The 23731-nt window shown below is 48.7% G+C and overlaps 1 protein-coding gene across 1 annotated transcript in view; it reads right to left on the bottom strand.

Moving 5' to 3' along the window:
- Positions 1-9020: 9020 nt before the first annotated feature.
- WNT6 (Wnt family member 6) overlaps positions 9021-23731 on the bottom strand; it is an 81078-nt gene continuing 66367 nt past the window's right edge. Inside the window, exon 4 of the mRNA XM_018573436.1 lies at positions 9021-9547. Within this exon, the coding sequence (XP_018428938.1) occupies positions 9086-9547 (462 nt within the window). The 3' untranslated portion in view covers positions 9021-9085. The remainder of the gene's footprint in view (positions 9548-23731) is intronic.

The raw sequence follows: 23731 nt of genomic DNA, 5'->3' as shown, positions 1-23731 counted from the left end.
TCTCTTCTGCTCTCCGACACTCTGGGTTGCCCCTTGCCAGCCTCACGTAAAATACAAAGCTGTTAGTCCTGCATTGTACTTGATGACGTCAGCACACAGCTGCTGGCTGGGCCACCTTATTATTATTATTACATAGTATTTATATAGCGCCAACAGTTTGCGCAGCGCTTTACAATATAAGGAAGACATTACAATCACAATACAAGATGAGTCTTAAAGGAGAACTATGAGGTGAGTGCTTTTCACTCACCTCATAGTTCTAGCCGACCTGTGACAATGAGACTGTCACAGGTCGGCTCAGTAGATCGGGAGGTGAGCGAACACATACCGGCGTTCGCTCACCTCTCGATCCTGTTACGGCTCTCTGCCGTGACAGGGGAGGGGCTGGATTCCCCCCTCCCCGCTCCGATCTGCCAGCGCTGACTGGCGGAACGGACGGGGGAGGGTACAGCTGGCTCTGCCTCTAGATAGGCAGAGCCAGCTGTCAGTCACGCAGCTGGGCGGATCCCGGCATAATTGTCGGGATCCGCTTCAGCTGCGGCGTCTCAGTAAACCGTGAGCAGCAGCTCGCAGTATACTGAGCCTAGGGTGACAGGAGGACGCTAGTTTGTGTCCTCCCGTTACCCTAAGGAGAACTATGGGGAAAAACCTTAACCCCATAGTTCTCCTTTAAGGGATCGCCTAATGGCAGTCAAGGTGGGAGTCAGACGGACAGGTTGGGGTAAAGAGTTCCAGAGGATGGGAGAGACTCTAGAGAAGTCCTGGAGGCGAGTATGGAAGGAGTTGACAAGGGAACTGGAAAGCAGGAGTTTTTTTTAATCTGCTTGGATTGGGACTTTAACGCTTTCTAATTTTCCCAGTTTGAATTCATATTGACTTTAACGTTACTTTGCTCGCCTCATGCTTGTTCCGAGTCAGCGGCTCGGGCAGCATTGAAGTCAGGGACAGCCAGTCAAGTTGCATTCTCATAAGGAGGTCACCAATAGCAGCCTTGGTGACCTCCTTATGAGAATGCAATTAAAAAGTTTATAAAAAATAAATAAAAAACAAATATTTTTTAAAATGTGAAAAAAATTAAATAAAAAAACATTTTCGGTTTCGGCCTGACATTTTTTCCCCCCTTTTCGGTTTTGAAATGTCCATTTCAGTGCAGTTTTGGTAAGTATATTTACATATTTTCTATGTATTTATTTTCCTTATTTGTTTCCTGTGCTCCTCAGCGCCACCTAGTGGCCATAATTTGGTACTGCCAGTTGATATTGGAAAATACATTTGAAAATATACATAGAATGTTCGCTTTGTGCATCCAGAAGGAACATTTACAGGGATATTCACAAAAGGGTGAAGAGTTTGGAGAAGGCCGGAGAAAGGAACAATCTAGGACAACATATCTGAATTGTAAAGTGAGATGAACTGGAGAATTTTTCCAAATCAGCAATTTTGTCCTAGATTGTTCCCTTCTCCGGCCTTCTCCAAACCCTTCACCCTTTTGTGAATAGCCCTGTCAGAGATTCACGGGGCGAACATGTTAAAGCTCAAATGATAATTTAGTGATCATGTTTACTACTTTAATAAAGTAAAACCGTGCTCAATAACAAGTAAAAATCAACCAGACGCAGCGTCTTAAATAACTTTATTAGTAAAAAATAAAATATTATGATACACACATTTCCTCCTCGGGCTGCTTGTGCGAAGCTTCACAACCATCGGCACTTGGAAGAGTTTTGACCACAAAAAGCAATTCCTCCTTAAAGGGGGCTTCCACCTCCAAATGCATTTCACTCGGCCCGCTGCAGAGTTTTTGATAAACATTTATTGTGCTTTACCTGTGTTTTTATAGTCTCGTGGAGAGATTTTGTTCGGCAGCCTTATGGCATGAAAATAAACAACAACAACGCCATACAACTTCGTGGCCCAAATATATAGAAGGTCTGTGATAGAGGTCAATGGACGTTGAAAAATTTACAGACGAACCCCCTTTAAGCCGCAGGAATAGGGAGAGTGAAGAGGAAATCTCTGGAGGTTCGCAGTCAATGGCGCGGTCTGGTGAAGCATTGATCATAACAGTATGGTGGCTCCACATTCGTTTAAACAGATCCCGTCCCTGAATCCCAATTATAAGTGCTTAGAGCGGAGAAAGAGGGGCAGCCATGTTCCCTGGTGGAAGGGTAACCTACAAAGCGGAGCAGATCCCAACATACAGCTGTGTGTCCACATACTATATAGAGAGGGGGAAGAAATATTGCACAAGGTAAGTCAGTCTAGAATCCGGGAGCCGGGCTTTGAATGGCTTTAAAGCTGAACTCCGGGATAAGCAAATATTGTCCTCATAGAAGCGTCCTGTGTATTCTTCTGGAATCTTGGTGAGTTGTGTGTATTTCTTCCAGATCTGTGCAGTAATCCAGTGTGAGGAGCTTCCTGTAATAAAGACCGGTCACTGCTGCTCTCTCACCTTGTACTGGGTGACTGGTCTTGTCTCCGCCCCCTCCTGTAATAAAGACCGCTCACTACTGCTCTCTCTCTCCTTGTGCAGGGTGACTGGTCTTGTCTCCGCCCCCTCCTGTAATAAAGAACGGTGACTTCTGCTCTCTCGCCTTGTGCAGGGTGACTGGTCTCGTCTCCGACCCCTCCTGTAATAAAGACCGGCCACTGCTGCTCTCTCTCTCCTTGTGCAGGGTGACTGGTCTTGTCTCCGCCCCCTCCTGTAATAAAGACCGGTCACTGCTGCTCTTTTCACCTTGTGCAGGGTGACTGGTCTTGTCTCCGCCCCCTCCTCTAGTTTCCTATAGTGGGTGGGGTCTTCTGGCCCCTCCCACAGCTCTGCCACAGAAAAGTGGCACGGACATTGGATTTCTGGGAGGATCAACAGGTATTGTTCTGTACTTGCTGAAAATTAACCTTAACCTGAAAAAAACCTATGTAGTGGAAGTGTTATCTTAATTGGATACACTGGTTCAGTTGGAGAGCTTCTTGATTCTTTTAGTCCAGGGGTAGGCAACCTGCTGTGATGAAACTCCAAATCCCATCATGCCGCTTCTGGGAATCCTGCCTGTGGCTGTCAGAGTCTTGCAGTGCCTCATGGGACTTGTAGTTCCACAAGAGCTGGAGCGCCAAGGTTGCCTACACCTGCATTAGTGCCTTCCCACCATATCCTATACACATCCTAACGTATAGTTATATTGCCTCCTTTTATTATAATGATCAATTGTAGATCTAGAAAAGATTTTGTCCTCCCCCCACCCCCGCTATACACATCTGCCTCCATTGAATAGAACTCTTTGACGTGTCTCCGCCCCCTCCTGTAATAAAGAACGGTGACTTCTGCTCTCTCGCCTTGTGCAGGGTGACTGGTCTCGTCTCCGACCCCTCCTGTAATAAAGACCGGCCACTGCTGCTCTCTCTCTCCTTGTGCAGGGTGACTGGTCTTGTCTCCGCCCCCTCCTGTAATAAAGACCGGTCACTGCTGCTCTTTTCACCTTGTGCAGGGTGACTGGTCTTGTCTCCGCCCCCTCCTCTAGTTTCCTATAGTGGGTGGGGTCTTCTGGCCCCTCCCACAGCTCTGCCACAGAAAAGTGGCACGGACATTGGATTTCTGGGAGGATCAACAGGTATTGTTCTGTACTTGCTGAAAATTAACCTTAACCTGAAAAAAACCTATGTAGTGGAAGTGTTATCTTAATTGGATACACTGGTTCAGTTGGAGAGCTTCTTGATTCTTTTAGTCCAGGGGTAGGCAACCTGCTGTGATGAAACTCCAAATCCCATCATGCCGCTTCTGGGAATCCTGCCTGTGGCTGTCAGAGTCTTGCAGTGCCTCATGGGACTTGTAGTTCCACAAGAGCTGGAGCGCCAAGGTTGCCTACACCTGCATTAGTGCCTTCCCACCATATCCTATACACATCCTAACGTATAGTTATATTGCCTCCTTTTATTATAATGATCAATTGTAGATCTAGAAAAGATTTTGTCCTCCCCCCACCCCCGCTATACACATCTGCCTCCATTGAATAGAACTCTTTGACGGGCCTGTACATGAGAGTCAACATCTTCCAGGACAACTGATGTCATTTTATTGGTTATAAATCCAATGGTGTGACCAGGGAAGCTGACCTGAACATTCTCAGGTTAAACGGAGGTCGGAGGTTACCCATGTCCGGACTCGCTCAGACTCCTAATGAGAATTCCCGTCTCCTGTGTGGTCTGAAATCCACATTACGGAGGAGGTGAAAGGGCACCGGTCATTTCAAACCAGGTAATAGTTGTGCTAACAAGGAGGAGGAACTATTAACATTTTTTGAAGGTTTTAGTGTTTTGTTTTTTTTGCCCCATCTTCCCTAAAGTGTATCCAAAGCCAAAACAATTTTTTTCATTTCTGGATTGAGTTACAAAGGGCTCCATCAGGGTTTTATTGCTGCCTGTAGGGGCCTAAAATTTAAGTGGCAGACCACAAGTTGATGTTTGGATACAAATTTATCTCAATATAGAGCTGCTGGTCTGTGTTTGGTTCGCTTGGATGTTCACCAAACCCAGCCAGAAATCCGGGTTTGGTAAACGTGTAAGCAAAGTGATCCCACGGGGGGCCTCTGTCCTAGCAACCAATGATGTCGTGCGACCTACACATCATCATTGGTTGTTAATATCCTGGTGGCCCCACAGCATCATAAGCTGTCATGGTGAGCCCACCTGCGTCCTAGCAACCAATGGCATTGTGCGGCTCAGCCACCAGTCAACCAATGATTCTGTGCGGCTCAGCCACCAGTCAACCAATGACGCTGTGCGGCTCAGCCACCAGTCAACCAATGACGCTGTGCGGCTCAGCCACCAGTCAACCAATGACGCTGTGCGGCTCCGCCACCAGTCAACCAATGACGCTGTGCGGCTCGGCCACCAGTCAACCAATGGTGCTGTGCGGCTCGGCCATCAGTCAACCAATGATGCTGTGAGGCTCGGCCTTCAGTCAACCAATGCCGCTGTGCGGCTCAGCCACCAGTCAACCAATGACGCTGTGCGGCTCGGCCACCAGTCAACCAATGACGCTGTGCGGCTCGGCCACCAGTCAACCAATGGTGCTGTGCGGCTCGGCCATCAGTCAACCAATGATGCTGTGAGGCTCGGCCTTCAGTCAACCAATGCCGCTGTGCGGCTCAGCCACCAGTCAACCAATGACGCAGAGCGGCTCAGCCACCAGTCAACCAATGATGCTGTGAGGCTCAGACACCAATCAACCAATGATGCTGTGAGGCTCAGACACCAATCAACCAATGACGCTGTGCGGCTCAGCCACCAGCCAACCAATGATGTTGGGAGGTTCATTGGTTGCAAGGACACAGACAGAGGTTCAATGGGAGGACAAACTGGCCAAATCCTCTGCCCGTTCGCTGCCAACAGCTTGGGTTCCATGGATGCAACCAAACCAAAACTCGCCATCCCTGCTGATGAACACTGTGCTTTATCATGCAAATTGGTTTAACATATCACATAGATTGTATCCCTTTCCCAGGCCAGTTTATACACATCGTGTTTCCCAACTTTAATCCCTGATGAAGGGGGGGGGGCTTCTGGCACCCGAAATACGCTGGATCTATTATAAAGTCGTCTATTTAATGGGATACATTTGTATCAGGACTATCAGCTCGTGATGCGCCATTCCTATTCACTCCTGATTCACTTATTATTACAAACCAAGGTCACCGCAGGTGTATAGAAGCCAGCATCCCAGAATCCAGACGCCTCTTCATACACCACTACAACACTATTGGATAATAATAATAATAATAATGAGAAGGATCTTCTTGGGGTTCCATTCCTTCCAGGTATTGCGGTGTTTGTGTGACCCGGTTGGAGAGATTCACCTTCTCTGTTTGTCCTGGACACCATTGTCACCGGGAGTGAAAGTCAGGGAAGATCCAAAATGTTACAGTTGTCGTCGGAACAGGAATGAAAGGGAAATCTCCCCAATGGGACACAGGTGGTAAAACAAACCTAGCTGGGGTGTTCACCCTTCCCTAAAGTTTTGGCTTTAGATACACTTTAGTGACAAAGTAAATCCAGTGCCCTTTCCACTTCTCGGCTTTAGATATACTTTAAAGAAACATTTTCTTAACCCTTGCAGTGGGTCACCCCGAAGGGTTAAGTACAAATTTTTGTCTGGGGTCAAAAATAACAAAGTTATACTCACCTAAACCTCTGAGCTGGCTGGCTGTGACAATGCTCCCTCCTGTCTGTCTCCTCCTCCACTGCAGCAATGTTCATCCTCACATCCTATACACAGTATACAGAACGTGATGACTCAAGGACCTTAGACTGCTGCAGTGGAGGGGGAGAGAGGCTCCAGGGGCCGGTCTAAGAGCAAGGTGACTCCGAGGATCTAGTGAGCATAACCTTTTTTTTATTTTTGACCCTAGGCAAAAACGAGCACCTAACCCTTGCAGCGCGGGGGTAGCCCCACTGCAAAAGTTAATACAATTTTTACCTGGGGGGGAGAGGGGTTGTTCTTCTTTAATGAGACTTGTAGCCTTTGTCAGCTGTATAAAGGCAGGGCCGAATTTCCCACAAGGCCCGGCCTCGGGGCAGCAGGGAGTAGAGCGGCAGCAGGGGTGTGGATTTCCTATCTCCCGGTGACCGAGACACGCAGTTGTTTTCTACATTTAGCCCTGCTTTGGGCAAGCACGGCTAAATGTACAAGGCTACATTTTACAAGTGATCTCGGCGATGTCACTGAGATCACTTGTATGCAGCCTGCAGGTCTGCCATTCTCCATGGGGGGAGGGGAGGGGCTGGAGGGTGCATTGAGAAACCTGGCCTTGGGGCAGCAGAGACAGTAAATCCGGCCCTGGGTAGCCCCACTGCAAAGGTTAAATACATTTTTCCCCGGGGGTGTGGGGAGTTCTTCTTTAATGAGGACTTGTAGCCTTTGTCAGCTGTATAGAGGTTACATTGTAGGAAGGGTTGTAGTCATTTATAAAACGGAATAGAAGTTGTGCCTGTAAAACCTAACTCTCCCACAACCTAACCTCCCAGCTCAGCCACGGTATCATTCAAACAACATGGAGAAGCATCGCAGTACAGTACGGCTTAAACGCTGAACTCCAGACAGATATAAAAGACACAAAGTATTGCAGCTCTGTAATAAATAATTCAATATTAAATGTATTTCTATACAAGCAGTGTAAGTACCTACATTTGATTTATCAGCCCCTGGACTCCTTGTACAGCAGGGCTCATGCTGAGGGACGGAGAAACAAGAAGCCAATCAGTTGTGTGCAGAGCTAAATAGAATACTAAGAGGAGGAGAGAGCAGAGCGAGATGATCTCACCAGTCTGCTGCTTCTCCCTTCTCTGTCCAATTTGGGGTTGGGGGAGGGACAAGACCCGTAAGCAGGGCCGGATTTCCCACAAGGCCAACCGAGGTCCGGCCTCGGGGCAGCAGGGAGTAGAGGGGCAGCAGTGGCATGGAATTCCTATCTCCCGACGCCGGGGACATGCATTTCCGGGCGCTGGGCTGGTAGTTGTTTTCTACATTTAGCCCTGCTTTGGGCAAGCCGAGCTAAACCTACAGCGGGGAAGCTGCCGCTTGTTTTCTACAAGTGATCCCGGCGATGTCACCGAGATCACCTGTATGCATACTGGGGGGCGCATTGAGGAACCTGGCATTGGGGCAGCGGAGAGAGTAAATCAGGCCCTGCCGGTAAGGGTTACTTAACTGCAGCAGAGAAGAATCAGGTCTCTTGTCTGGGCAGACAGGGCTGTGCTGTGTGGCAGAGCTGGGTAAATCTGGATGGAAAGAAATACAAATCCTTTGGCACAAAAAGCAGCTCCATTGTATATATTTGTATATATTTCATCTGTGCATTTAGCCCTTTGCTTGGAGTTCAGAAATAAGAGCTCTCTGCAGGGATTGGTAGTTGCTCAGCAGCAGAGAGGTAGTTTTACACTTAAAGGAGAACTATGGGGTTAAGGTTTTTCCCCATAGTTCTCCTTAGGGTAACGGGAGGACACAAACTAGCGTCCTCCCGTCACCCTAGGCTCAGTATACTGAGACGCCGCAGCTGAAGCGGATCCCGACAATTGTGGTGGGATCCGCCCAGCTGCGTGACTGACAGCTGGCTCTGCCTATCTAGAGGCAGAGCCAGCTGTACCCGCCCCCCTCCCGTCCGTTCCTCCAGTCAGCGCTGGCGGATCAGAGCGGGGAATCCAGCCCCTCCCCTGTCACGGCAGAGAGCCGTGACAGGATCGAAAGGTGAGCGAACGCCGGCATGTGTTCGCTCACCTCCCGATCTACAGAGCCGACCTGTGACAGTCTCATTGTCACAGGTCGGCTAGAACTATGAGGTGAGTGAAAAGCACTCACCTCATCGTTCTCCTTTAATCAAGAACTCCACCCCAAAGCTAGAAGATAGAGCACCCAGGACACATGCGAGATACCTAAAGTTCCTTATGCATTATTAGGGTCTGGATGGCTCCCAGCCATGTCTATATAGACCTGTATCATACCACTGGTGGACAGAGATGCTGGGGGTCCATGGCAGCATGGGGGGTGCAGTAGTTACTCCACCTTTCCCTTGGCTCTGTAAACCGGATTGCAAATGGCATGTGACGATGCCGAAAGCGAGAGATAAGGTCGGGATTCAGCAGACGGCCCCATTACAGACTACAAAATACTGAAACCTCTTTTTCGGATGTAGTAATGCGCTTATAAAACTCTAAAACATGGAGGTTTTGTTCTCATTTTGTCTTTGGCGCACGTTGCGTGATAGAAGTGAACGTCCGAACGCCTTGAACCGATCAACCTATATGGATATTTTCCTGTATATATGTCCCGGGGATAACCTATAAAATGTTCGCCCCCCTTCTCAAATATTCGACCTTGTCAAGAGTTCACTCAAGAAAGCCCCCTGTGACGCCATGGCGGAAGAGGTCACGTGACTGCTCAGGTGTGACCCCCGTCTCTGCGGATCACATGACATCCTGCAAATGCTTTTCCTCTGTTTTTTTTGCGTGTGTAAAGGTGGGGGGCGGAGTCTCTATTGTCGGTCCACGTAGACATGCGAGCTCGCGCTCACGTTTTTTTGTCCCGGCGTCCGTTTCACAAGCACATGCTGAGTTCTTTTTTCATCGTGCATTTATTGCAGTTCACCACGCAGCACCAGTGGAAGCGGCACAGGCAGCTCTCCTCCACCACTACAGTCTCCTCCCGGTACCCCCTGCCGCAGCACAGGAGGTCGCAGCCTCCCACGTCCATGGCCGTACTGTTGCACACGCGGCCCCGAGTACCTGGCGAGCCGGTTTTTCGGTTGGCCTGGCAGAAGTCCGGAGAGTCGGCGGAGTAGATGAGGTCCTGCTTGTCGGGGGGTTTGATGTTGTGCCCGACAGGAATGATGGTCTTGCCGTCGTTGCCGCCCATGACCTTGAAGGCTCCGTTGAAGCGGTCTAGGAGTCGGTCCCCGACCTCCCGGAAGTGCGGCATCTTCTTCCAGCACGTGCGCAGGGTGCAGGATCCCGACAGGCCGTGGCATTTGCACTCCGTCCTCATGTAATGTTTCACCGCCTGTGGTCAAGAAAACAGGAGAGCATTAGAGAATGTAGAATGTAGCATTAGATGTAGAACCTAACTAAGGACATTGGGGGGGGGAATTTATCGAAACTGGAGCAGTTGTGCATGGCAACCAATCAGCTTCTCTCTTCTATTTGAAAATGAAAGATAGATGCTGATTGGTTGCCATGCACAGCTGATCCAGTTTTGATAAATTCCCCTCGTTGTGTTCATTGAAGCTCTGCGTATCATAAATGGGGGTCATTCTTAATATTTATTTTCATCTTTCTTTCACCCTTTGTTGCGTGTTAAAGGAGAACTATGGGGTCAGGGGTTTTCCCCATAGTTCTCCTTAGGGTAACGGGAGGACACAAACTAGCGTCCTCCCGTCACCCTAGGCTCAGTATACCGCGAGCTACAGCTCATTATATACTGAGACGCCGCAGCCGGAGCGGTTCCCGACATCAATGTCTGGATCCGCCCTGCTCCGTGAGTGACAGCTGGCTCTGCCTATCTAGAGGCAGAGCCAGCTGTGCCCGCCCCCTCCCCGTCCGTTCCGCCAGTCAGCGCTGGCGGATCAAAGCGGGGAATCCATGTGTTCTATGTGTTCGCTCACCTCCCGATCTACTGAGCCGACCTGTGACAGTCTCATTGTCACAGGTCGGCTAGAACTACGAGGTGAGTGAAAAGCACTCACCTCATAGTTCTCCTTTAATGCTGCTGATGTCCCGCAGCCACTTCCTGTCTACATGCACTCCAGAGACGGTTGCATGGTGGGTTTCCTAATGGTGACAACAGTGGGCCGTGCCTGTACAATGTGTGCTGTAATGGCCACTTGTAGTCTCCACTGGAAGCCCATGTAACAGGCTGACTACACAGGAATACAATTGGAAGACAGGGACAGAACATTCTATGCTGGAATTCCTTCTGAAGAACAGAACTTCCTGGCATGTGAGTGTGCGAAGGAACTTCTGAGCCTACAGCCTCATAGCTGCCTATCTAAAGTGTGAGATCTATGGCACTGTTGCCTCTGACTGCTGGTCTTAGGGAGACTTGGAGTGAGGTTCAATGTAGTCATTACTGTGCTGCTTACTGTCTAATGCGCATTGTGAGAAGCTCCCAGTGTGCGGTGACATCAGAGGAAGCCATTCCAGTCCAGGAGAGGAGGCGGCACCACTGTGCAAGACTGGAGGGAAGGACGGAGGTCAGTTTTAAGACTGAAGGGAAGGACGGAGGTGAGATAGAAGACTGAAGAGGAGGACGGAGGTCAGATAGAAGACTGAAGGGAAGGACGGAGGTCAGATAGAAGACTGAAGGGAAGGACGGAGGTCAGATAGAAGACTGAAGGGAAGGACGGAGGTCACATATAAGACTGAAGGGAAGGACAGAGGTCAGATAGAAGACTGAAGGGAAGGACGGAGGTCAGATAGAAGACTGAAGGGAAGGACGGAGGTCAGATAGAAGACTGAAGGGAAGGACGGAGGTCAGATAGAAGACTGAAGGGGAGGACGGAGGTCAGATAGAAGACTGAAGGGGGGGACGGAGGTCAGATAGAAGACTGAAGGGGAGGACGGAGGTCAGCTTTAGTTCCGTCTTCCAATCTATTGCCTGCTTGGAGAAATATGACAGAAATCTCATGATTTTAGATGAAATTTCAGGGAAATAAATTCTTTCCGTTCTCCTCATCCCTACCCAGAGTGGACTGACCCTTCAAGTGATATACAATGTGGCTGTTCAGCTCTCTGTCCTTTATAATCTGGATATAGTGCTGACATGGCACGTCTGCAGAGAGAGGACGACATCCATGATTGCAGCATCTCCTGCTGACTCCATTCCTTCCCTCTGCTCTGTGGAAAGTTGAGTTCCTGCACTTTTATATTCTCCGTCAGACAAGTTTGAACAGTGCTAAACCTACAATTATATTGACATACAAATTTGAAAACTGGAAGAGAGACAGCCTGCAGGGGGGTACGACGGCCGTGCCAAGAGTGCGTCTTCCAAAAATGTATCTTACAGAAAAAAGAAAACACGCAGATCTCTTTAGGGCAGAATTAGCCCGGATGATGAACCAGCAGGAAGTTTGGAGGAATACTTAAAGCTGAACTCCGGGATCAGCAAATATTGTCATCATAGCAGAGTCATGTGTCTCCTTCCTGGAATCGTGGTGAGCTTTGTGCATCTCCTCCAGATCTGTGCAAAACCTGGAGCTTGCTGTAATAAAGAACGGTCACTGCTGCTCTCTCTCCTTGTGCAGGGTGACTGGTCTTCTCTCCGCCCCCTCCTGTAATAAACACCAATCACCGCTGCTCTCTCTCCTTGTGCGAGGTGACCGGTCTTGTCTCCTATAATAAAGACCGCTTACTGCTGCTCTCTCTCCTTGTACAGGATGACTGGTCTTGTCTCCGCCCCCTCCTATAATAAAGACCGCTTACTGCTGCTCTCTCGCCTTGTGCAGGGCGACCGGTCTTGTCTCTGCCCCCTCCTGTCGTTTCCTGCAGTGGGTGGGGCCTGCTAGGTCCCTCCCACAGCCCTGCTCTCTGCACAGGTTATGTACAGCACAGTGGTGATGTCACAGCTACTTTTAACTCCCTACTCCTTTTTCACAGTGTGCCTTAATGCATGGTAATGGTTTGCATTGATGCAACACATAGTCTAAAGGAGTTAAAAGTAGCTGTGACATCACCACTGTGCTGTACATAACCTGTGCAGAGAGCAGAGCTGTGGGAGGGACCCAGCAGGCCACACCCACTACAGAAAACTACAGGAGGGGGCAGAGACAAGACCGGTCACCCTGCACAAGTCGAGAGAGCAGCAGTAAGTGGTCTTTATTACAGGAGGTGGCGGAGACAAGACCAGTCACCCTGTACAAGGCGAGAGAGCATCAGTGAGCAGTCTTTATTACACGAGGGGGCGGAGACAAGGCCAGTCATTGATTCTAAATTCAAACATGAACCTTTTACAATTAAAGTGGGACTTGAGCCAAACGCCTTTTTTGCCTACACCTGCTCCCGAAAAACCCTACTATGCAGAAGCCGTGGTCTCCATGCACTGCACTGATGATGGCCTGAAACAGCTGTGTGCAGTTTGAAATCAATGGCTCTATAATGTTGGGCTGTATCTGTACTGTAGGCCGGCTGTTCTTGATGCACAGTCAGCCCAAGGGTGTAAAGGAATGATTTGCATGGTCACTAGCCTACAATTAGGAATTAACCCTTTATTTTGGGGATTTGTGACAGAGCGTGAGACATTCTGATGGAAGAATTATCTATTGCGCTTCTAGCATGATTAGTCTAGATAACGTTGGGGGAGGATAGAACCTTTGCCAGGTTTTTATTGCTGTGTCCCCATTAGGGAGATTTCCCCTCACTTTCTGTCAAGGTGACACCTGCAACAAGGGCAGGAAGTGAGGAGAACTTCCCACTGGGGACACAGGCAGTGATGAAAAGCCTGACAGATGTTCTAACACGTCCCTGCTCTATACAAAATTAATTTTTTTTTTCTCTGGCTGAATCTTTAGCAGAAGCCCCTGACCCCCCAAAGATCATTCAGTGTATCATTAGCAACACCCTCCCTCCTCCCCGCAATGTGGGTGCCTCTCTATTGGCCAGTGTGCATTGCTTTGTGGGATGAGGTGGGGGGCCATCTACTCTACAGGGGTCCTGGACTGTAATAAAACACAGTGGGGAATGTTACCCCATTTCGGTCACCCTAAAAAAGGTGTTTGTGGAGTTCTATCCCAACATAAGAAGAATATTGCTTTTTAGGTTTCTGTCCCTTTAAGCATGTAACTATGAGAGCTCTGGTAGGTTAGGTCGTGGGTGAGTTAGGCTGGGCACACACCTTACAACCATCGCAAGACTTTTGTAAGGTACTTAAAAAAACGTATGCTCTGCCTATCTTGCATAGGCAGATCGTACTTGCGATGATCGCAAGCCACGCCCCCTGAGGGGCGGGCTTCCGATGACCGCAATGCCGAACAGGCAGTGTGCGCTTGCGCACACCGGCCCGTCCGGCTTTTATCGTACGGACATGCCACAAACCCGCCGAACATCGTGCGATGCTCGGCGGGTTTTCGAACATGTCCGTAAGTTAAAAGTCGTGCGACCTTACAGTAGTAGAGGTCGCACGGCTTCCACACACATTACGATAATCGTACGATCGCGGGATTTCCCGCCATTATCGTACGATTATCGTAAGCTGTGTGGGGACCTTAAGGTGAGTTTGGTATAGCAGCCCTTTCACACAGCTGTGCAGTCAATGACTGAAGCCAGTATGACAGTGAAATGTTTAATCCATTGTCTTGTGGCCGTTTTGAACTCCTGATATTTATTTGTAAGGCAGGAAACCGAGTTCACGTAGCCGAATTGGGCATTTTTTTGTTGTTGCCATGTTAGCCACTAGAGGGAGACATCTAACACTAAAAATGGCCGTACACGCATTGAAAGACGTCGATCAGATTCCTCCCTCCACGCCAAACAGCGGCAAGGTGCAAATCTTCCATGCAGGGCTGCTGTATTCTGACAGCCGGCACCAAGAACAGTGACAAAAGTCAACGGAAAAATGTACTTTTATGGAACCAGTTGGAGCCGGTAGGGGCTGCAATGCAAAGTTGCAGTCAGGATATTGACATTTGCAATACTAGACGTAAACAGAACCACGGCTGTCGGATCCAGGTAAGTATGTATCAGTGGAGGGGCAGGGTGGGCTAGGTTACGTCACGGGAATGGGGGCAAAAAGGATAAGAGCACTTTGCACGTGTCTAGCACAGATCAGCCCCTGCTGCAGCCTCTCACCTTGTGACTTGCGACAAAGTTTCAATGGTGCAATCTGATCACTGGAGGAAAGGTGATTGAGGAAATGCTTCCTCCTGCCTGCAGCAGACTGATGACATGATCTAAACGTTTTCATTCATTTCTTCAAAGGAAACACATTTTTATGTTGTTTCGGATTCGGAGGCAACGAGCCTCCGAACGAGCGGCGGCCATATCAGAGTAGATCTTGGTATACACCAAGATCTACTCCAAAATGGACCGATATGGCCACCGCTCATTCAGCGTGTGACGTCACCGTCATGTGATGCCATGTGCTCCGCCTCCAAGATGGCGGCGGGCAATATGTTCTCTGAAAATGAACTGATGTAAGGCCGAACATCATTTTAGTATATTCGGGCATTAATTAAGTACGTTATTTCGGATTCAGACGAACCGCCGAATCAATTTTCGTTGATTTGCAGGTTCGTCCGAATGCACATGTCTAGTGAGTACCTTTAAAGTCCAACTTCTTTGCGGTGAAGATACTCGCAGACCTGTAAAGTAGAAATGAGCGATTCATTTTGTTCCGAAACAAAATTTGTACGAATATTCCGAAATGCGGACACATCCGAATTTCCGAATCCCAATACCTCCGAATTTCAATTTCCGTTTACGAATTTTAGACCCCGTCCGAATTTCGTTCAAAAACTAAATTGAATGGGACATGTGACTTTTCTGGCCAATCAAATGTGTTTTTCAGTTTAATGCCTCCGAATGGGTCTGAGCCCGAGTTTTCGTTTTGCATTCGGGAGGTCCAGAATGCCATTCGTTCGTATTATAGAATACTACTTATATATACATAATACTAAAACTGATGCTCCAAGACCCGAACGGAGTCCGAATTTCCAGATAGCATTCGGGAGCTCCAGAAAGCATTACGGGTCTGGAAGCCATATTTAAAGCTGAGGCTCCCAGACCCGTAATGCTTTCTGGAGGTCCCGAATGGTATTTGGAAATTCGGAGTTGTGAATGCTATTCGGGTCTGGGAGCTTCAGCTTTAGTACTAATATCTGTATATGATTTTCTGTGGTATTCGCAACGGATATACGTGAACTCATCCGAAATTAACGACAATTCAGATTTAATCCGAATCCGAAACCCAAATCGTATTGAATTACGGATCCAAATCCCAAAATAACAAAATATCAGAACCGGACTGAATTTGTCTGCAGCTTACATGTCTACTGTAAAGTCAACGAAAGGTCCACTCTAGGTGGCCTTACACTTCTGCTTGTTCGACGGAAGACGTGCGACCGTACAGTAGAAGCGGTCGCACGCCTTCCATACACTTTGCGATTATCGTACGATCGCGGGATTTCCCGCGATTCTCATACCATAATCGTGCAGTGTATGGGCACCTTTTTTCAAGACCCCCTCCAAAAAATGCAGCTCATTTTTCAGACTGGCGGTTGCCATTGACTTCTTAAATCCAATCAGCTCGTAGTAATGGGTTGAGCTTTGATCATTACTTGCGGGGGTGTCAGATAGTGGCATAGTATATCAATATCTATCAAGGGAAGCAGGTCAATCATTCGGTCTTATTTATTGATTTAACCAGTTCAGAGACAAATAACTACCTTTTCCTTTAGGCCAGAGCTGTATGATGCATGGAAGGAGACAATGATAATTGACAGAAGGTAAGAAGTGTTGAGGAGGAGACAGGAACAAGAAGAGACCGAAGGGAGAGATGGAGAGAGGCATGGGAGGAGGTGGAGAGGGAGATAGATTGGTTAGATAAGACTAGATGCTTCTCCCCTTGGAATGTGTCTTCCTTCCCTGCAGGCAAAAACTCGCCACCCCCAGGAATTCTACACGGCTGCCTCCTTCTCCCATCTATCGCTCCTCGCTAATTAATTCGTGATTCATGGAAGGCCCTCTCCTCCTCTAGCTCTTTAATTAAAATAGTTTTCTGTGACGGTAAATGGGAAACCACAAGCCCAGGAGACTGCAGCCAAGAACAAATGTTAGGGGTGCTCCTGGGTGATGGCAGGGCCGGGGAGCAAAGGTTTCTGGGTATGATCAGACACTGGAGAGGTCACAGTTGCTTCCACTTCTATATAACGTTGGTAAAATGTTCCAATAATGTCACCATTGAACTAAATGGTCTGTGTGGGTCAATTGCGGTACTCAAGTCTCGTGGCCTAGGGCGGCAGGAGTATCTGGGGTGGCACACAGCCCCCCACACACTATTATAATTATTAGTGGCAGGAAAAATACCCCAGAGATGGTGGTCAGGGGTAGGAAAAATGCCCCGGCATTGGCAGTTGGTCATGCAAGTGCAGGAATGGCCATATAGCTTGCCTGGGCAGCCACCTATTCACTTCTATAGTAAACTGTATGGCTCAGCAGCCACCTATTCACTTCTATGGTGGACAGCATGGCTCGGCAGCCACCTATTCCCTTCTATGGTGGACAGCATGGCTCAGGAGCCACCTATTCACTTCTATGGCAGACAGCATGGCTCAGCAGCAACCTATTTACTTCTATGGGGCAGCATGGCTCAGCAGCTACCTATTCACTTTTATTGCTGACAGCATGGCTCGGCAGCCACCAATTCACTTCTATAGCAGACAGCATGGCTCAGGAGCCACCTATTCATTTCTATGGTGGACAGCATTGCTTGGCAGCCACCTATTCACTTCTATGGTGGACAGAACAGCTAGGCAGCCACCTATTCACTTATATGGTGGACAGCGCAGCTTGGCAGCCACCTATTTACTTCTATGCAGACAGCATGGCTCAGCAGCAACCTATTCACTTCTATGGTAGACATCTTGGCTCCTCAGCCATCTATTGAATTCTATGGAGGACAGCATGGCTCAGCAGCCACCTATTTATTTCTATGGTGAACTGTAAGGCTGAGCAATCACCTATTCATTTCTATGGTGGACAGCACAGCTTGGCTGCCACCTATTCACTTCTATGGCAGACAGCATGGCTCGGCAGCCACCTATTGACTTTTATGGCAGACAGCATGGCTCAGCGGCCACCTATTCACTTCTATGGGGGCAGCATGGCTCTGCAGCCACCTATTCACTTCTATGGGGGCAGCATGGCTCAGCAACCACCTATTCACTTCTATGGTGGACAGCATGGCTCAGCAGCCACCTATTCACTTCTATGGTGGACAGCATGGCTCAGCAGCCACCACCTATTCACTTCTATGGTGGACAGCATGGCTCAGCAGCCACCACCTATTCACTTCTATGGTGGACAGCATGGCTCAGCAGCCACCACCTATTCACTTCTATGGTGGACAGCATGGCTCAGCAGCCACCACCTATTCACTTCTATGGTGGACAGCATGGCTCAGCAGCCACCACCTATTCACTTCTATGGTGGACAGCATGGCTCAGCAGCCACCACCTATTCACTTCTATGGTGGACAGCATGGCTCAGCAGCCACCACCTATTCATTTCTATGGTGGACAGCATGGCTCAGCAGCCACCACCTATTCACTTCTATGGTGGACAGCATGGCTCAGCAGCCACCACCTATTCACTTCTATGGGGCAGCATGGCTCAGCAGCCACCCATTCACTTCTATGGTGGACAGCATGGCTCAGCAGCCACCTATTCACTTTTTTGGGGCAGCATGGCTCAGCAGCCACCTATTCACTTCTATGGTGGACAGCATGGCTCAGCAGCCACCTATTCACTTCTATGGGGTAGCATGGCTCAGCAGCCACCTATTCACTTCTATGGGGCAGCATGGCTCAGCATCCACCCATTCACTTCTATGGTGGACAGCATGGCTCAGCAGCCACCACCTATTCACTTCTATGGGGGCAGCATGGCTCAGCAGCCACCCATTCACTTCTATGGGGGCAGCATGTCTCTGCAGTTGCCTATTCACACATATGGCAGGACATATGCAACCTCATAGCAACCACTTAAATCCACACCTGTACAAAAAGTGACAGTGGGGAATGATATACTGTAAAATTGGTGGTTACGATGGGATAATACAGACAGTTTTTATTTCAGATGTTTGAATTTGGAATAAGTAGAGTCCTGTGGCTATTCATGGCTTTGTCACTGATGGAACAAAGTGTATCGAAAGCCAATATTTTTTTTTTTAGTAATGTGTCCCATTCGGGAGATTTACCTGTTACTTCCTCTCTCAAGAAACAGGAAGTGAAAGAATATCTCTCCAAAGAGCAGAAAAATGTTTAGAACAACTCGTTCTCATCAGATTTTTCTAATATTCCTCAACTCAAAATTCCTGATTTTTCCCTCACTTTCAGTCCCAGTGATAATAATCACCAGAACAGTACAGAGGGGAAATCAACAAAAACAATAATAAAAAAACAACCCTAAATATTTAAGAAGCAGTAGGGGGGCTGCACCAATAGTCACAGCATCCAGAGTGTTTGTTTTATTAGTGATCAAATCATTAATAAATATTTATTTATTCAACAATTATTTATAATTAATGGAAAAAGAGAGTCAGTGCGTTTCAAGAATTCAGACACTCACCCCTGACCCTTCGTCTGTGCTACAACACAAGTAAAACGCGTGTAACAGTTCCGAGGTTCATACAAAATAATAACATTCATGTTATGAATTCATATTGTAAAAATAAATCTACTTTAAAAAGGAAAGATTTTTTTTTTTAAAGGAATGTTGTAAAATGTAAAAATGAATCTTCGTAATCTCCAATTTTGTTTATAAAGCAAAAAAAGTTTTGTTTTATTTTGTTGTCTTTTCTTTTAACAATAACCTCATACTGTGTGTTATAACATTATAGAGATTACATTTAAAGGGTTTATAAACCCTCCGGCTTTTTTGCATATATATAAGGCTAGCAAGCAGTGGCGGCCGCAAAGCATCTTGGGGCGGCCGGGCGCATGCGTAGTTCACATTTTCGGCCGGGACATGAGGAGAGACGCAAGGTAAGTCTATGGACGCGTGCACCCGCATGCAGACACCGTGGGACAGGAAGTGCCAGCAGGGACAGAGGAGTCAGCGCTGGATCGGAGACCCGCCGCAGCACTGGAGGGACAGATGAAAAGGACAGGAAAGAAGCCTTTAATGTCACTTTATTACATCATTCATGTTTTTAAAACAGGTTTTTCTTTCCTTTTTTTACAATATAAATGTATGACATTTTTATCAACTTTTATACTCTTCTTGTTTGTGTTGTAGCCAGTGGCGTCACAAGGGGGGTGCGGCCCGCAACCAGGTGACACCATGGGGGGGGTGACACCAAAATGACTGACTGGTGTCACCCCCCTATGAAAAGTCGGGCACTCTGTCACGGACCGAGAGCACGACAGTGTAAGCGGAGAGGAGGGGACCCGGCGGCATACCTCATCCCGCCCGGTGAACGTCCCCTCCTCTCTCTGCCAGCGTCCATCACCAAGATGGCAGCCGGCAGGAGTCAATAAGACGACCGCGCATGCGCGATAACGTCACGGCGGGGTGTCACCTGGTCTCCGCTCTGGGTGACACCCAGTCTTGGGGTGCCACTGGTTGTAGCCATGATGAAGGGGGTGGTATCTGAACACAAGAAACATTGGAGAGAGAAAAAAAAATGGAAATCTCCCTAAAATTAGGACAAATCTCAAATTTGGCAGTTGCCCCCATTGCAGGATTATTAGTCAATGTATTATTATACAACACCGACAATTTACACAGCGCTTTACAAGGAGCTTGCTGTCTAAGGTCCCTATCTCACATACATACATACAGGACCAACTTAGACAGGAGCCAATTAAACTTCCAGCGTGTCTTTGGAGTGTGGTAGGAAACCAGAGTACCCAAAGGGAACCTACACAAGCACAGGGAGAACATGCAAACTTCGTGACCTGGCCGGGAATCGGACCCCCTGTGCCGCAAAGCAGAAGTTCTACCCACTAAGCCTCCCCTCTACTCATGGTCCAATCACAGCCATAATATTGGTAAAGTATATCCAAACCCAAGAACAAAATTATAATATGTTCCACCTGACCAGTCGGACTAGGCGGCTGCATTCGTTTTCCTTTAGTTTTATGTTCCTGCCATTGACACACTTCCTGTCCTAGGGTGACAACTAGGGCTGCACAGAGACTGGTACTTCCGCTAGCATGGAGCTGGCTTCCCGGGCCATCAGGAAGCTGGGCGGCATGTCATTACTTGACGCCTGGCTTCTTGATTGCCCGGGAAGCCGGCTCTATGCTCTTTGGCCAGCTCGATGCTGACTGGCCCGGAAGCTGGCTTCCCAGCCAATCAGTAAGGAAACGGCTTTCTGGCCAATCAGGAAGCCTGGAGGCGGGTCATTACCCACCGCCCAGCTTCTTGATTGGCCGGGAAGCCAGCTCCATGCTGTTTGGATGGATTGATGCTGAATGGCTTGGAAACTGGCTTCACACGGCCAATCATCATGAAGCCGGCCAAACACCATGGAGCCGGCTTCCGGGCCAGTAGAAAGACGGGCGACAAGTCATTACATGCTGCCCAGCTTCCTGATTGGGCGGGAAGCCAACTCCATGTTCCCTCGCGGCACTTGCCCCAATGCTCGGTATCAACACCAATACCAATTATAGTATAGGTATCAGTGCATCCCTAGTGACAACTAGTGTTGCCACCTGTCCAGGATTCACCCGGACAGTCAGGGTTTTGAATGCTGTGTCCGGGTTTCATGGCAGCTGAGACCTGGACACATGATGTCAGACAGACAGGGGCAACCAAAATTAAGATAGGGGCTATCGGCCCCCCAGTAAAAATAGTCTCAACTTTCATATTTACACATGAATGGGTGACATTATTTACATACGAATAAGCCGCGGCTCATTCTCCCCAAAAAATTTCCGTGCGTCGCTAGAGTGTTCGGGTTTCGCTGGAAGAAAAGGTGGCAACCCTAGTGACAACGCTTACTTACTGTACCATAGCAGAGGACTACAGAAAGCCCCTCTCTCTTTTTCCCCATAACAGGGGGGAGGGGGGGGGATTTGGACTTGTTATTTTTTTAAAGGAGAACTATGAGGTGAGTGCTTTTCAGTCACCTCATAGTTCTAGCCGACCTGTGACAATGAGACTGTCACAGGTCGGCTCAGTAGATCGGGAGGTGAGCGAACACATACCGGCGTTCGCTCACCTCTCGATCCTATCACGGCTCTCTGCCGTCACAGGGGAGGGGCTGGATTCGGACGGAGGAGGGGCGGGTACAGCTGGGTCTGCCTCTAGATAGGCAGAGCCAGCTGTCACTCACGCAGCTGGGCGGATCTCGACATCGATGTCGTGATATGCTCCGGCTGCGGCGTCTCAGTATACCGCGAGCTGTAGCTCGCGGTATACTGAGCTTAGGGTAACGGCAGGACGCTAGTTTGTGTCCTCCCGTTACCCTAAGGAGAACATAGTTCTCCTTTACAGGCCACTGATATAGCTTTAAACAATGTAACTGAAAGAAAAGCATTCACTTCTTTTCTAGGGTGCCCACCCTTACTCGCCCCTCTGGATCAGGACAACAGAAACTGGACAGGAGTACGGAACCCCGCCTCTCTCCTACTCTCTACAACATAGAGGGGTGTGGCTCCGTAGTCGACAAAGATAGCTAAGAACAATGTAACTGATATCAGTGCAGCACCAGCAGAGAGCACAGGAAGTTATTAGATCGCTGGATTCCTGGCAGGATCAACAGGGATTTTTTGCACTTATAGAACAGATGATCTATTTAACAGACCAGAATGAAGCAAATAGGAGGAGTCCATTATTGGGGGTCACATTTAAGGGGTACTGGTCCTAGGACTTATCACTGATGAAGAAGGACTCTCCATGCTGTATATACGCCGCGTACGGCTGATGTGTACACAGATTAATCTCGCCTCGGGAAGCTGGATATAATGTGTCACATAGAAAGGTGATGGGAAACGGTGAGGCTTCTCCGGTATAAAGTACATTTAGAGAAAACAGAACAGCAAATGCCTGACATAGTTGTCTGCTAGGACCAAACAAACACGCCTGCCCGCCCCTCGTCATGACATCACCTATTTTGACAGCGTTTGACAGAGGAATGTACCAAAAGGACGGAGGCAAAATACATATGTGGAAAAAAAAATATTGTATCCATGTAGAATATCTGAATCCTGAGATCTTTTTAGTTAAAGTTTAATATTTGCTCTGTTTTCTTTTGCTGCTTTGCTGTCCCATATTTCCAGGACTGTGCTTCGTGCGGGATCTCCTTCTAGTGGTTATTTATATGTCTTACAACGTTATTCCAAAGCCTTTGGAGTGGCTCTTGGCACCGGCAGTATCTCTGAGAAAACTACCGTGGAGGTCCTTTCCTTCATCCTAGCACCTAGGTCTCTGAACTCCTGTTTAAGGACACTCCAATTTCCTCCTATTTTGTCATTGGTGCCGATGTGCACCATGACAACGGGGTCGTGCCCAACCCCATCTTACGGGTTTGTGTCCTCCCGTTACCCTAAGGAGAACTATGGGGAAAAGCACTGACCCCATAATTCTCCTTTAAAGTCCATATCCATCTTTGTAAGTGATTTGTATGTATTGTGGTCATGTAATGGTGGCGGGATGATGTATATGTGTATGTGGGCACCTGATTAAATCTTTCTAAACCGGTGGGAGGTTCCTTTACTATGATCACCTGATCAGTCTCAGTGTTGTATCAGGACTATTGCACCCTGGAGTGACTTGCAGACAAGCAGAAGCTCATGCAGGTTTCTCATGCTAGATCACATTCGCAGCACAGGAAGGCGTCATTCACACGAAAAATGGCCGGGACGTACAGCTCCGTGCTGCGTGCACGGCTGTATCGGGCAGCTCCCGGGAAAGACAGGTGCTGTGTGTGATTAATACGCAGCCCCTGTCCTTCTCCATGGGACTACGCGGACGTGCGCCACACTACGCTCACCCGCCCTGCACGTCCGTACAGGTGCAGGTGAGCGTACCCATACGCTGACGGGATGGTTCCTGTCTGCGTCCGAGTCGGGACACCCGCACCCGTACGGACCTGCACTTGGGCCCAGCGTAGATGGGCGTACGGCCACGTAGTCCCATATAGAAGGGAAGGGCTGCGTAATAATACCCGGGAGCGGCCCTATACGGCCCTGCGCGCAGCACGGTTTTTCGTGTGAATGAGGCCTAATAATCAGGGCCAGATTTTCCACAAGGCCACCGAGGCCTAGCCTCGGGCTGCAGGGAGTGGAGGAGCAGCAGAGGTGTGGAATTCTTTTCGGCCGGTGCCTGGGACATGCAGTTCCGGGCGCTGGGCGGGTAGTTGTTTTCTACATTTAGCCCGGCTTCGGGCAAGCAGAGATAAATGTAGAGCGGGGATGCCGGCGCTCGTTATGTACAAGTGATCCCGGCGATGGCGATGCCGCCGAGATCACTTGTATGCAGCCTGCTCGTCCGTCCTCCCCCACTGCCCCCCCCCCCTCCATGGTCTGCC

This window comes from Nanorana parkeri, unplaced genomic scaffold (assembly GCF_000935625.1).
Source record: "Nanorana parkeri isolate BGI_ZX_2015 unplaced genomic scaffold, ASM93562v1 scaffold2378, whole genome shotgun sequence".
Classification (NCBI taxonomy): Eukaryota; Metazoa; Chordata; class Amphibia; order Anura; family Dicroglossidae; genus Nanorana; species Nanorana parkeri.
The sequence above is the reverse complement of the archived record's forward strand: the minus strand, read 5'-3'. Positions and strand labels throughout refer to the sequence as shown.